The 14839-nt window shown below is 38.6% G+C and overlaps 3 protein-coding genes across 4 annotated transcripts in view; 2 read left to right on the forward strand and 1 right to left on the reverse strand.

Moving 5' to 3' along the window:
• LOC311292518 (uncharacterized protein) overlaps positions 1–14839 on the forward strand; it is a 1083963-nt gene that overhangs the window by 674050 nt on the left and 395074 nt on the right. The window lies entirely within an intron of this gene.
• Positions 2536–14604, forward strand: LOC311291437 (ribonuclease inhibitor-like; the record flags this gene model as incomplete). The annotated part of the gene is made up of 5 exons (XM_084410472.1): positions 2536–2614; positions 3098–3347; positions 9054–9227; positions 9463–9624; positions 10484–14604. The coding sequence occupies 5 exons, from the start codon at positions 2536–2538 to the stop codon at positions 10491–10493; spliced, it is 675 nt and encodes a 224-aa protein (XP_084266598.1). The 3' UTR covers positions 10494–14604.
• LOC311292529 (uncharacterized protein) lies at positions 3841–8846 on the reverse strand. Of its 2 annotated transcripts, none has more exons than XM_084412243.1 (2): positions 8414–8846; positions 3841–8274 (listed from the first exon to the last, which is right to left on the reverse strand). In XM_084412243.1, exon 2 carries the CDS (start codon positions 7238–7240, stop codon positions 4334–4336), a length of 2907 nt encoding a protein of 968 aa, XP_084268369.1. In that variant the 5' UTR covers positions 7241–8274; positions 8414–8846; the 3' UTR covers positions 3841–4333. The 2 variants fall into 2 exon arrangements, with proteins under 2 accessions (XP_084268369.1, XP_084268370.1); XM_084412244.1 differs by having other exon boundaries at positions 3841–7913; positions 8053–8846.

The raw sequence follows: 14839 nt of genomic DNA on the forward strand, positions 1-14839 counted from the left end.
TAAAACACGGCACATTGTCCGCGCTATCTCCATGAGCGAAATTAAGAAATTAAATCAGATATAAATTATAACAAATGTAAATGGGTGGTTGACATGACATGGCCTTTTTTTGGTCCAATGTGTCAATGTTAAGTAAATTATAGAAAATTACCTTCAAAACTATATTGTCATATTGTAATTAGCATGGTGTTAGCATGTTAGCATAAAAGCACATTGCTTAATGTCATGCTAAGTACATGAAAACTCATATGGTGTGACACAAAATCATAAGGTGTGACAGGGTTTTCTTGTCACACCATATGATTATTTTGTCACACTATATGATGATATGAATAGCATTTAAATACGTAAATAATGCTCTTAGATACATATTTTATAACTAATAGTTAAGTTTATTGAATATTTCGTCCTTTTAACACATGTTGATACTATATTATGTACACATTTAATATCTATACACCAACTCAATTTGGTGTATCCCTACTATCCCATTTTCAAGCTGAATCCATGTTAAACTACAGCATTTTGTCACTCAAATGTTTCCCTTTATTTATTTATTTTTTCAGTTTGAGGTAGATTTCAGTAGATGGCGAGATAATGTGAATAAAGAAAGAACAAGGAAATGATGCATCAGCTTGCTGTTCGGTCATTGTTTTACTCATCCTCATTTTGAAATGAATTTATGCATTAAATAAAAAAAAAGTTCAATAATTTACTATAAAGATTATTAGAATTCATGTAGTTAATATTCAGCAGATTAAAATAAATAGTGCAACATCAAATGAATACAGTAAGTGGATTAATGAATGTGTTCTAAACATGATTATTTGCTACTTTGAGCAGAACTCACTGTTTTAAACAATTTTGTGATTTTTGCTGTAACTGAAACAATGATTCACTTGTCAAACTAAGTTGGGTTGTTTGTTAAATGCAGCTAATACAGATTTTTACATACAGATTGTTGTGTGGTGTGACATCATATGGCGTGACACCATGTCATTTGGTGTGACATTCAGAATTTTGAAAGATATTAAGGCTTTTTGGTTATTAATCATAAAATCATCAATGTGACAGATGGGGAATAGTGCCAGCAAAGGTTACAAGCATTGTGGTACTTTTATAACAAGGTATTCCCAAATTGATTTGAAGTATATTGAAAGATTACAAGTAAACGTCTGTCTATGAGTGATGATAAAGTAAAATAATGCAAAATGTAACATATTTGCACATAAGAAATGCTATACTTTTATATAGTAATGATAAAGAATCAGGATAAATTGACTTACATTATCACATTATACCCCTTTTTAATTTAATACACAATAACATTCATGTCACACCATATGACATTTTTAGTCACTAAGACAGTAAACTAGTGAATAAATGTACATTTTAGGACAAAATCTACAAGACCACATATATATTTGGAAATATAAGAGTTGGTAGAACCCAATGAGTTCCATGACTTACATTTGAGATTTGTAAAAAAAACTTTTTTTTTAGCCAAATATGTCACTAAAACACGGCACATTGTCCGCGCTATCTCCATGAGCGAAATTAAGAAATTAAATCAGATATAAATTATAACAAATGTAAATACATTTTGCATACAAGAATTACATTACGTATGTTTAAAAAAATTACACTTGTTATTAATCAGTCCTATGAGTTATGAGCTCAGTTTGTAGAAATAATACTTGCATTCAATTAGGAAGAGCACACAGCAGCTTCTGTTGTCACACACACACACACACACACACACCTCATTAAAAGGCGAGTGGGAAATGTTATGTGCATGTTATCATGGTCATGTTTATCATTGTTTTTAAGTCCAATCCTTGTTGCCCATACAATAATAGGCTACAGTAAAACATTTTACTTTATCCATATCATATAAAATATTTTCATTGCATTTTTCAATGGGACAATGACACACAGGAAGGACCTACTTCCCAAATCAGTGCTCTTAAATAGGCTATACATATATAAAACACCAAACTCCATGTCAGCATATTGTAGCCTATGGCTTGCGATCTCTCACATGTGCGAACGAAATATCAAAGCCATAAACCGATTTGTAAACCACAAACGAAGATTTAGAAATCAGGCCGGAATCTCATTTTCCGTTTATTAAACTAAACGAAAAAACGTATAAAAGATCCGTCTTAGGAAATAGGAAATGAAATGAAAGGAAATGTTCATTCGTTTTTTTATTTAATATTGAAAGTAGAAAAACGAGAAAACGGTTCCTTTTTTGTTTTAATTTTTTCAAAAGTATTCAGCTTGATTTTTCGCTTTTCGTTCTCCGGTAGAAACATTTATGAACAGCTTGAATATTCAATTTCTACACGTGGGCGGGAATGAAACGCTCCTTTCCTCTGATTTGTCAGCCGAAGATCAAACTGTCCCGTCATCAGTTCTTCCTCAGATCCGCTCAGCAGAATAAAAGTCCTCCGCTGCTGCAGTTGTGCAGATTCATAACGCGTTTATTGCAACTTCTACATTTAATCTTTTCCTCATCAAACACCCAGACTAATGGCTCGACACGACCCGTACCGGGGAAGAGCCTCGACAGGGCTTTCTTCTGAGGCTTTCAGTCCTCGAGTGCCAGGGGGTCTGTGAAATAATTTACTATAACCTGCTGTATTTACCGGACTGTAAACTAAAGTCACGGTTTTTATCATGAAACACGTTGTGATTTATTCCAAAGTGACCCAGGCCTTTATAATGCATTTAACTTTGTTCACATAATCTAAATGTTGACTTTCAAAAGTAGGCGCGCCAAGAAGGCTATTCGCTGTATTTTGGTTTATATATATATATATATAGTTTTTAACCACAAATGCTTGTCTTGTACCATCTCTGAGATGTGCCACGTATTACATCATCACGTTGGAAAGGTCACGCGTCACATCATCAAAAAATGTGTTTCGGGGTTTCATGACCCTTTAAAAATTATATGACATGAATGTGTAAACATAAATACATCAACGCTTTCAACCTTTGTATTGTTACAATGTTGGTAGTATATTTAAATGAACAATGTGTAGTCTTTCTCCATGTGACCTTTACCTTGATATCCCTGTTTATTTGTCAGCTAAAGTCTGCTGGATGAAGATGAACACGTTAGTTGATCATCATAGATCTGAGTCATTTTCTCTTTCTGTCTTCAGTCTGAGTGGATGCAGTATTACAGAGAAACAGAGTCTCATCCTGACTTCAGCTCTGAGATCAAACCCGTCACACCTGAGAGAGCTGGACCTGAGCTGGAATAAACTAGGAGACTCTGGAGTGAAAAACCTCAGTGATCTACTGATGAACCCACAATTCAAGCTGGAGAAACTACAGTTAGTATCATTATACTGTACAGCAATTACAGTGTGACTGAAGTTTATTTATTTGAAGACAGCAGGGCTTATGTTTCAGTGTTTATAGCAGTGCACTTTCTGGGTTTCCCTATTGCTCACATTTTTATGTGTTTTTTTATCTAGTTAGTAATTGTACTAGTGTGACTGGGTTTCAAAACAGACTATTGGAAATAGGGCTGCAACAAATGATTATTTTGATAGTCGATTAATCGACTAATCATCGATTATTTTGCCGACTAATAATGTTTGGAACGATTATTCAGCTTTTTCAGTTAGTTAAAACACTGAGTTATACCGATTCTAACTATAATTTAAAAAAAAAGAATATTTTTACACCTATATACACCAAACTCTCCAGTCTTGTACCTAGTTATATTATGAAGACATTTACTGAGGGATTTATAAATATATTATTCCTAGCCTGATTTATATAACATTTTATTCCAAAATCATTTTTTAAGGCTATTGACAGTATATTCTGATTTACAGGATAACAAAAGTAGATATCCATAAATCCCTCTGTAATTTTTTCCCATCTAATATGTGAACACAATGAAAAAATAATTTTAAACCTGGCTTTATCCATTACTCAGATTTTGCCTAATTTGCATATTTAAACATTAAATTACAGAAAACTTGTAATACATTTTTTTCTCAACTTAATGTAGGTAATCAACTGGGAAAGTTTCATGGCGATATCTCCTAGTTAAAACATTTACCCTATTCACCTGTAGTGCCTTGAAATCACTTCAACAGTTTACATTTACATTTACATTTAGTCATTTAGCAGACGCTTTTATCCAAAGCGACTTACAAATCAGGACTAAATTAAGCGAGTTATCATGAAGAGGCAAAATACAACAACAACGCAAGAAGTGTTCAGAATACGAAGTTCAGGCATTATTCAGAGTAGCATAAGCATGATAAGTGGGATTTTAAGGGAAAGGTTTTTTTTTATTATTTTTTTATGAGTTTAGGTGCTCATGGAAGAGATGGGTTTTCAGCTGTTTTTTGAATGTTGTCAGGGATTCAGCATTCCGGATGAGGGTGGGGAGAGTGTTCCACCAGCATGGAACTGTGAATGAGAATGATCTGGAAAGTGATCTTGTGGCTTTCTGTGATGGAACCACGAGACGTCGCTTGTTGATTGATCGTAGGCGTCTGGTGGGGATGTAGGCTCGTAGGAGTGAGTGAAGGTAGGAGGGAGCTGTGCCTGTGATAGATCTGTAAGCAAGCGTCAATGCCTTGAACTTGATGCGAGCAGCGAGAGGTAGCCAGTGCAGAGAGATTAACAGAGGGGTGACGTGGGCCCTCTTGGGCTCGTTGAAGACAAGACGAGCTGCAGCATTCTGGATCATCTGAAGAGGTTTGGTAGCACATGCTGGAAGTCCGGCCAGAAGAGCATTGCAGTAGTCAAGCCTAGAAATGACCAGGGCCTGGACGAGGAGTTGTGTTGCGTGCTCAGTTAGGAAAGGTCTGATCTTCCTGATGTTGTGCAGCGCAAACCTGCATGATCGAGCTGTCTTTGAAATGTGATCTGTGAAGGTCAGCTGGTCATCAAACGTTACTCCCAGATTTCTGACCGACCTTGATGGTGTGATTGATGATGAATCAAGCTGGATGGTGAAGTCGTGCTGTAGAGACGGATTGGCAGGGAGGACGAGCAGCTCAGTCTTTGCCAGGTTGAGCTGCAGGTGATGTTCCTTCATCCATGTGGAGATGTCTGCCAGACAGCTCGAGACCCGTGCAGCTACTGTGGGATCATCTGGTCGAAATGAGAGGAAGAGTTGTGTGTCATCAGCATAGCAGTGGTAGGAGAAACCATGTGCCTGTATGATGTGTCCCAGTGATGTAGTGTAGATGGAGAAGAGGAGGGGACCGAGAACTGAACCCTGGGGAACCCCTGTGGTCAGTTGATGTGCTCTGGATACCTCGCCTCTCCATGCGACTTTGAAGGACCTACCTGTGAGATAGGATTCAAACCAGACGAGTGAAGTTCCTGTGATGCCCAGTGATGAGAGGCTGGACATAAGGATCTGATGGTTCACGGTGTCGAAGGCAGCAGACAGATCAAGGAGAATGAGGAGTGAAGATTTGGAAGCAGCTTTTGCAATCCGTAGGGCTTCTGTGACCGACAGTAATGCAGTCTCAGTTGAATGCCCTTTCTTGAAGCCAGATTGGTTGACATCCAGCTGGTTGTTTAGAGACAAGAAGGATGTTACTTGGTTGAAAACAGCTCTTTCAAGTGTTTTTGCAATGAATGGTAGGAGAGAGATGGGTCTGTAATTCTCTACAAAAGATGTGTTTAGCGTTGGTTTTTTAAGCAGTGGAGTGACCCGAGCCTGCTTGAATGCTGTAGGGAAGGTGCCAGTATGGAGGGATGAGTTGATGATGTGTGTGAGTGCTGGTAGAAGTGTGGGAGAGATGGCTTGTAGAAGGTGTGAGGGGATGGGGTCTAGAGGGCAGGTGGTAGGGTGACTGGAGAGGAGAAGTGTAGATACTTCTTCCTCTGTTAGCGGCGAAAAGGAGGACAGAGGGGTATTGGCTGTGGGAGGGGTCGGTCTGGGTTCCTGTGTGTGTGGAGCTGAGAATTGACTGCTGATAGTTGTTGTTTTGTTGGTGAAGAAGTTTGCAAAATCATCGGCAGTTAAGGAGGAGGAGGGTGGTGGTGGAGGTGGACAGAGGAGTGAGTTGAATGTCTTGAAGAGTAGTCGTGCGTTGGAGGAGCTGTTGATCTTGTTGTGGAAATAAGAAGATTTTGCAGCATGAACATCAGCAGAAAAGGACGAGAGGAGAGATTTATACATACTCAGGTCAGATGAGTCTTTTGATTTGCGCCATTTCCTCTCCGCTGCCCTGAGTTCGGTCCGGTGTTCACGAAGAACCTCAGATAGCCAGGGGTTAGAAGGAGTAGCGCGTGCTGGCCTGGAGGAGAGAGGGCAGATTTTGTCTAGAGTAGAGGTTAGAGTGGAGCATAGGGTATCCGTTGCAGTATTCACATCCAGAGATGAGAATTGTGAGGGTGGGGGAAGAGAAGAAGACACGGCAGAGGAGAGGTGGGAGGGGGAAAGTGAGCGTAGGTTTCGCCTGAGGGTGACTGGTGGTGGGGTTGGTGGCGCAGGGGTAGCGAGTTGTAGACTGAAGGTGATGAGGAAATGATCTGAAACATGGAGAGGCCTCACCAAAATGTTGTCTGTGATGCAGTTGCGTGTGTAGACCAGGTCCAGTTGGTTGCCTGATTTGTGAGTACCTGTGGTGATGTGTCGTTTGAGATCGAAGGAGGCTAGTAGAGAGGTGAAGTCTGTTGCATGTGGTTTTTCGAGATGAATGTTGAAGTCACCGAAGACTAGAAGTGGGGTGCCGTCCTCAGGGAAAGAGGACAGCAGCACATCCAGCTCCTCTACGAAGTTACCCAGCTGACCTGGGGGGCGATAAATTACTACAATATGGATCTTACTGGGAGTTGTAAGTGTGATAGCATGATATTCAAATGAATTGTTGTTGCATAGAGAAGAGAGCGCTGAGTATTTCCAATTGTTGGAAACGAGAAGCCCTGTCCCGCCACCCCTCCCAGACTGGCGAGGGGAGTGAGAAAAGGAGAAATTGCTAGAGAGAGCAGCGGGGGTTGCTGAGTCTTCAGGACGAATCCAGGTCTCAGTCAAGCCCAGGATACTGAGAGTAGAATGAGATGCAAAGGCTGGAATGAAGTCAGCTTTGTTGACTGCTGACTGACAATTCCATAGACCCACGGAAAGAGAGAGAGGAGTGTGTGAGGATGAGAGAATGGGACGCAGATTAGTAGTATCGCGCTGCCTTGTGCGCGTGATGAAAGGGCGTTGTCGAACGATAACAGGAATGTGTTGAAAACACATGCTGATTCGGGAGAAAGATAAGATAAGAAGTGGAAAGGGAAAAGGCGAATTTTAAGTGCCTTTCTGGTGTCCCTGCTCGGTGGAGTCGCGCAGGTAGAGTCGATGGTCTTTACCCGAGTCGGTCTTCACACGAGGAGACTGAACACGAGAGCTGAACGCTTCCGCTGACGCTTCCGCGACAGCGCGCAAAATACACAGATATACAGAAAAATGCTTTCACCGCTTGAGTGAGTACAGCTGTTTCGGTCTTGCAATTAAGTGGATAACGCGATAATGGGCCAACTTTCGCTTTGAAAGTGCTAGGAGCAGAGGCTTAAAGTGCAAATTAGGCTTTAACAATAATAATTTTCACTCGCGGCTGTTTGTTTAATGTGGCAACGCGTCCAACTAAAATACACAATTATGTGAAGTTAAAAATATAAGGGAAGCTGAGAATCGAAGATGGGCTTACCTTGACTACAAAGCAACGCTGACAATAACAAGAGAGCAGAGTATTCCAGAAAACACACAGTTGCGCGTTTCAGTCGAGCCTCTTGTTGCTCGCTTGTTCTGCGGGAGTGAACTGAATCTCGTCTATTTAAAGGTATTCTAACAGATGCTGGTTCGGTCTTGCAATTAAGTGGATAACGCGATAATGGGCCAACTTTCGCTTTGAAAGTGCTAGGAGCAGAGGCTTAAAGTGCAAATTAGGCTTTAACAATAATAATTTTCACTCGCGGCTGTTTGTTTAATGTGGCAACGCGTCCAACTAAAATACACAATTATGTGAAGTTAAAAATATAAGGGAAGCTGAGAATCGAAGATGGGCTTACCTTGACTACAAAGCAACGCTGACAATAACAAGAGAGCAGAGTATTCCAGAAAACACACAGTTGCGCGTTTCAGTCGAGCCTCTTGTTGCTCGCTTGTTCTGCGGGAGTGAACTGAATCTCGTCTATTTAAAGGTATTCTAACAGATGCTGGTTCGGTCTTGCAATTAAGTGGATAACGCGATAATGGGCCAACTTTCGCTTTGAAAGTGCTAGGAGCAGAGGCTTAAAGTGCAAATTAGGCTTTAACAATAATAATTTTCACTCGCGGCTGTTTGTTTAATGTGGCAACGCGTCCAACTAAAATACACAATTATGTGAAGTTAAAAATATAAGGGAAGCTGAGAATCGAAGATGGGCTTACCTTGACTACAAAGCAACGCTGACAATAACAAGAGAGCAGAGTATTCCAGAAAACACACAGTTGCGCGTTTCAGTCGAGCCTCTTGTTGCTCGCTTGTTCTGCGGGAGTGAACTGAATCTCGTCTATTTAAAGGTATTCTAACAGATGCTGGTTCGGTCTTGCAATTAAGTGGATAACGCGATAATGGGCCAACTTTCGCTTTGAAAGTGCTAGGAGCAGAGGCTTAAAGTGCAAATTAGGCTTTAACAATAATAATTTTCACTCGCGGCTGTTTGTTTAATGTGGCAACGCGTCCAACTAAAATACACAATTATGTGAAGTTAAAAATATAAGGGAAGCTGAGAATCGAAGATGGGCTTACCTTGACTACAAAGCAACGCTGACAATAACAAGAGAGCAGAGTATTCCAGAAAACACACAGTTGCGCGTTTCAGTCGAGCCTCTTGTTGCTCGCTTGTTTTAGTTTAAACTAAAACACTTTAACATTGTATTTGTGCAAACTTAGTATTTTGTGATCTGGTGAAATAAAGATGAAGATCTCTCTTCCTCTGTTTTATTTGCTTATGAAGATGATGTGACTTTATAGAATAAAGAGTTTTCTTTTCTTCTGTCTTATTTTCTTCTCTCTCTGCTAATGTAGTTTAAGCTGCTGTAATATGACAGATGAAGGTTGTTCTGATGTGACTTCAGCTCTGAGATCAAACCCGTCACACCTGAGAGATCTGGACCTGAGCCTGAATACACTAGGAGACTCTGGAGTGAAAAACCTCAGTGATCTACTGATGAACCCACAATTCAAGCTGGAGAAACTACAGTTAGTATCATTATACTGTACAGCAATTACAGTGTGACTGAAGTTTATTTATTTGAAGACAGCAGGGCTTATGTTTCAGTGTTTATAGCAGTGCACTTCTGGGGTTTCTAAACTAAAACACTTTATACTCAATATCTCACAATGAGTCTGAGTTCACATTATATGTGTTTAAAATTCTTCACATTCATGATTTGTTTGTAAGATAATCTCTCTTCCTCTGTTTGTGTCTTTCTAGTCTACAGAACTGTGGCATTACAGATGTTTCTTCTTTAACTCAGTCTTTGACGAACTCAAAAGCACTGCAGTTTTTAAAAGAGCTTGATCTGAGACTCAATATGATAGGAGACTCACAGCAGCGACTCAGAGACGAGCTACGAGACTCAAACTGTGTCCTGAGGTGAGGAAACATCACTGAGATATTAAAGAGATCTTCATTTACCTCTGATATGTGAACAAACCTTTCAAACATTCGTGAAAGGAAATTATCATTAAGCTTTATTGCAACAAAGGGTTTGTGTGAGAACAAAATGTGAAGTTATTGAAATGTTTAACACAAAGGAGGAAAGAGAAGAAAAGCTCACTGTCACAGCTTTATACATCAACACCTGCTTTATGAACTGTGTCAGTAGAAGTGAATCATTTCAGTGTGAAAACAGACTTGGTCAGATTGTAGGAAAACGCTGCACTCCTGCTAAAATCAGTGCAGTTCCAGCTTCAGCTCACAGCGTCCAGCTCACATGAGAAATGTCTCTGTCTCTAGTGTGTTTTACTGTGACAAGCAACACGTCACACTACTTTACACTTACTTTACTCTCAGTGATTTACTAAGAGCCTACAAACATGTTTAAACTAGAGGACAAACGGCTTTAACTAAAGGTTTGTGTTTGAACTCAAAATAACATTTGTATTTGCTCCCTGTGGTTTATTCCATACGCCGTACACTCATTAGTTTCTCCTTTACAGAGACTCAATAGGAGTCGCACCGACACACACACACACACACACACACACACACACACACACACACACACACACACACACACACACACACATATGAACATGATTCATGCTTTACATCTATTATATTTAAAAACACAAATATCTATGCAAGATTATGTACAGTCACTAATTAACCTGATTACAGGAATTCAATTTAACTTATTAAATAATTTACAAAAAAACAGTAATTGAAATATAATAATTTGCACTTTGTTCCACTGAACACTGATTGTTTTCTCTTCTGTTCCACTTTACAGAGTAGATTAAGATCGATCACCAAACATCCCTGATGAAGGTCGATCACCAAACTCTGACAGATGTGTTATATCGTAGTGTAAAATGATCATGAGAGGAGCAGAAACCATCAGGTGATCCACAGAAGAGTCTCACTACTGTCTATGAGGAGAAATAAATGTGTAAATGTGTTTCATAAAGGTGGAAGAGACTCAGACTTCACAATTAAATAAAGCAGTGTGTGTGTTAGCATGTGTTTTAGAAACATGTGATATTGAATAACCAATGTTGGTTTAGTATAATAATTATTTATAATATAAATAATATAATAATTAATTATTATAAATATATATTTTTCCAAGTTTTGGAATTGGGAATATATTGTTGATTATGATTTGTATATTTCATTGATATTTTATGTGAAGTTGTACATGTATTTTTTTTTTTTTGTAAATTTTTTTTTTTTGTCAAATCTATGTTTTGGAATACAGATATATATATTTGACTCTGATCAGTTTCACTTTAGTGCATTGTTATATTATATATATACACACACACACACACACACAACCAAAAGTTTTAGAACGGTAAGATTTTTAATGTTTTTAAAAGAAGTGTCTTCTGCTCACCAAGGCTGCATTTATTTAATTAAAAATACAAACAAAAACAGTAATATTGTGAAATATTATTACAATGTAAAACAGCTGTTTTCTATGTGAATATACAGTAAAGTGTAATTTATTCCTGTGATCAAAGCTGAATTACAGCATCATTACTCCAGTCTTCAGTGTCACATGATCCTCCAGAAATCACTCTAATATGATAATCTGATGCTTAAGAAACATTTATTATTATTAATGTTGAAAACAGTTTTTTACATTTTTATTTCATGATGCTATGATGATTAGAAAGTTCAAAAGAACAGCATTAATCTGAAATCTAAAGCTTTTGTAACATTAAACACTAGCGTTCAACAGTTTGGGGTCAGTAAGAATTTAAATTTTATTTTGGGGGAAATAATCAGGGAAAAATAAATCAATACTTTTATTCATCAAGGATGAGTTAAACTGATCAAAAGTTACAGTAAAGATATTTATAATGTTAGAATATATTCTATTTTAAATAAATGCTGTTCTTTTAAACTTTCTATTCATCAAAGAATTTAGAAAAAAAGATTGTAAAAAACTGTTTTCAAAATAATAATGAATGTTTTTGAGCATAAAATCATCATATTAGAGTGATTTCTGGAGGATCATGTGACACTGAAGACTGGAGTAATGATGCTGAACATTAAGCTTTGATCACAGGAATAAATTACAGTTTAAAATATATCAAAATAGAAAACTGTCATTTTAAATGGTCAGAATATTTCACAATATTAGTTTTTTTATTGTTTTTTTATCAAATACATGCAGCTTTGGTGAGCAGAAGATACTTCTTTTAAAAACATTAAAATACTGATCTAAAACTTTTGACCAGTAGTGTGTGTATGTATATCAGGGTTATTATAGTTTTGCATTTTTCACTAGTTTTTATTTTTATTTCGTTTTGACTTTTTGTCAAAATACAATTATGCTACAGGAAGCATGAAGTGCTCTAAATTAGGGGTGTCCATGGTTAACCGATTAACCGATTAACCGTTAAAAATTGCGTAACCGAGTGAAACATTTTGCTCGGTTAAGTGGCGTCAATGGCGTGCACTGAATTTAGTTGTAATACATTTTTGCACCACCAGAGACCGCTAGACCAGTTTTCTAATATGAAGCGGGCAAAGAAAGCGCGCGTCCGAGAGTGAAGGCTGTGCGAGAGTGAAGGCTGTGCGCGAGCCAGAAACAAACATAGTATCCGCGCCACTGATGGCAGCACAATAATATCTGTCTGCAGAGCCGCAGAGCCACAGCTTTACCCCAGCAGTTTTACCTCGAGCATGCGCAATTTCATCACAACAGTTTTACCCGCAGAGTCCGTTTACCGTTACATTAACCCATACAATTTGTATTATGCATTTCCTAAACATGTACTTGCTAATCAAACACTTTATCTGAACAAACAAACTACTAATCTATAAAACACAATCGGTCTTCCGACCTTTTACTATTGTGTTGATATGCGCGAGGGAGAGAGAGCAATACAGCGCTCGTGTTGTTTGAAGGCGGTGAGAGTGCGCGCGCGCGGCCGGGGCTCTCTCACTGTTTGTTCTTATGCTCCCTGTCCACTGATCTAAATAATTAGTTGTTACGACGACTTATTTGTTCCCTCGTTTTAATAAATCGTGGACACGTTGAACAAATTCCCTCCCTCATTTTGATTTAACGAATTACAACGTGGCCAAAAACAGTTTGATACTATTAATTAGTGAATGCTAAAGACCTATTTTTTGTGAATTGGTGAATATTCAGGTGAATTATTTCGTGGCCACGAATTAATAATAATTATTAAACTGTTTTTCTTACCTGTGAAGATAGCTCTTCAGTGAAGGCCGACTATTCTCGTACAGCTTTTTATTCCTTTTTTTGGTGTGTGTGTGTGAACGGGTGAATATTCAGGTGAATTGTTTCGTGGCCACGAATTAATAATACCTCCGCACGTTTTACAAGACCCTTCTCGATCGCAGCGGCAACGAGCACTTTGATCACTTGATTTAAAAAACAAAACATTTCAGCTAGATCGCCAAAAAAAAAAAAAAAAACGAACGAAATGAATGCTCTGCTAGTTAACTGGAGATGTTTTGTTTATTTGTATTGGTATTCCTGCCGCGAGATGTTTCAAAAGTGGTGGGGACAATACAATATCGACCTTAGAAAATAGTGGTGGGGTCGTGGGGATATGTCTCACCCGCAAATTACGCCTATCTCGGGGTTGCGGCGCGCACACTATGGTTAACCGAGTATTAACCGCTAAGGGCCTCGGTTAACGGTTAATGAAAAACTTGAAAACGTGCAGCCCTACTCTAAATGTCCTGGTAGACGGCTGCATTGACTCTGGACTTCCTGGACATTAGAGCACTTCATGCTTCCTTCAGCAGAAAAGCTTTATGAAGATGCTTTATGAAGATGATGATGATTTTCCAGCAGGATTTTAACCTGCCCACACTGCCAAAATAACCAAAACCTGGTTCAATGCCCATGGGATTACTGTGTAACTACTGTGTGATTTCATGTAATATTCTAATTTTCTGACATTTAGATTTTGTGGGTTTCATAAGCTGTAAGCCATAATCATCAAAATTATAACAAATAAAGGCTTGAGATATCTCACTTTGCAAGCAATGAGCCTATATAATATATTAGTTTCACATTTTAAGATGAATTCCTGAAATAATTAACTTTTCCATGATATTCTAATTTTTTGGAAAGGGTCTGTAGGTCTCTTAAGTGAATTCACGTTATCTCCGACGAAAGGGTCTGTACATTTCAGACCAACAAAGCAGCAACAAAAAGCATGTTTCCTACTTGAACATAAAACAATGCTCTTCTTTATATACATTTCAGACCAACAAATCAGTACCAAAAAGCATCTTTCCTACTTGAACATAAATTTAGCTCTTCTCTCTTTCTGGCCAGCAAATTTCTCAATTACTCTCTGATTAAAGTCAGTCATCTCTGTGACAAGTCTCTTTTCCATGGACAGCAATGCCAGTGCATTCAGCCTCTCCTGGGTCATGGTGTTTCTGAGAAAGGTTTTAATTCTTTTCAAGGTTGAAAAGCACCTCTCAGCTTCAGCCGTGGTCATGGGTGTGGTTATGATAACTTTTAGGAGAGTCACAGTTTCGGAAAAGACTTCTTGGAGATTATTCTCCATAAACAGCTGGAATAGGTCCACAGCACCACGGCAGGCACTGAACTCTTGCTTGCTGTAGATAAGACTGAGCTCTGTCTTGAGCTTGCTTCCATTGAGCATCAGGTACGCTCTGATGGTGCTGCTCAATGCATCGTCAGGAAAGGTATCCTTGTACTCGTCAAACCTGTCCCCCTGCAACAAGGTGGCACAGACAAGGTGGTCTGTGAAGGAGAAACGCTCCCTAGTGTGTCCCAGGATTGTGTCACAGACCTATAGAGATAATTAAACAATATATATATAGTAGCCTGTCATCATATACTCACCCTCATGTTCTTTTCAAACCTGTATGAATTAATTTCTTCTGCTGAACAGAAAGGAAGATATTTAGAAGAACGTCAGTTCCATGACTTCCATGTCAATGGTATCTAAAACTGTCTGGTTACTGACGTTCTTCTAAATATCTTCCTTTCTGTTCAGCAGATCCCGACATCAAACTGTGTTTTGACCGCAAACAACTAACGTCATTATTAGCTAACAGCTGTAAGCATGAACTAAACACTTTGCCATCAGAAATTAAAACATTGACAGAACTCAAGGTT

This window comes from Rutilus rutilus, assembly GCF_951802725.1.
Source record: "Rutilus rutilus genome assembly, chromosome: 6".
In the NCBI taxonomy this organism is placed as follows: domain Eukaryota; kingdom Metazoa; phylum Chordata; class Actinopteri; order Cypriniformes; family Leuciscidae; genus Rutilus; species Rutilus rutilus.

Excerpts from the sequence above, each read along its gene's own strand:
- LOC311292529 (XM_084412243.1), bottom strand. The coding sequence starts at position 7,240 with ATGTGTTTTCAACACATTCCTGTTATCGTTCGACAACGCCCTTTCATC.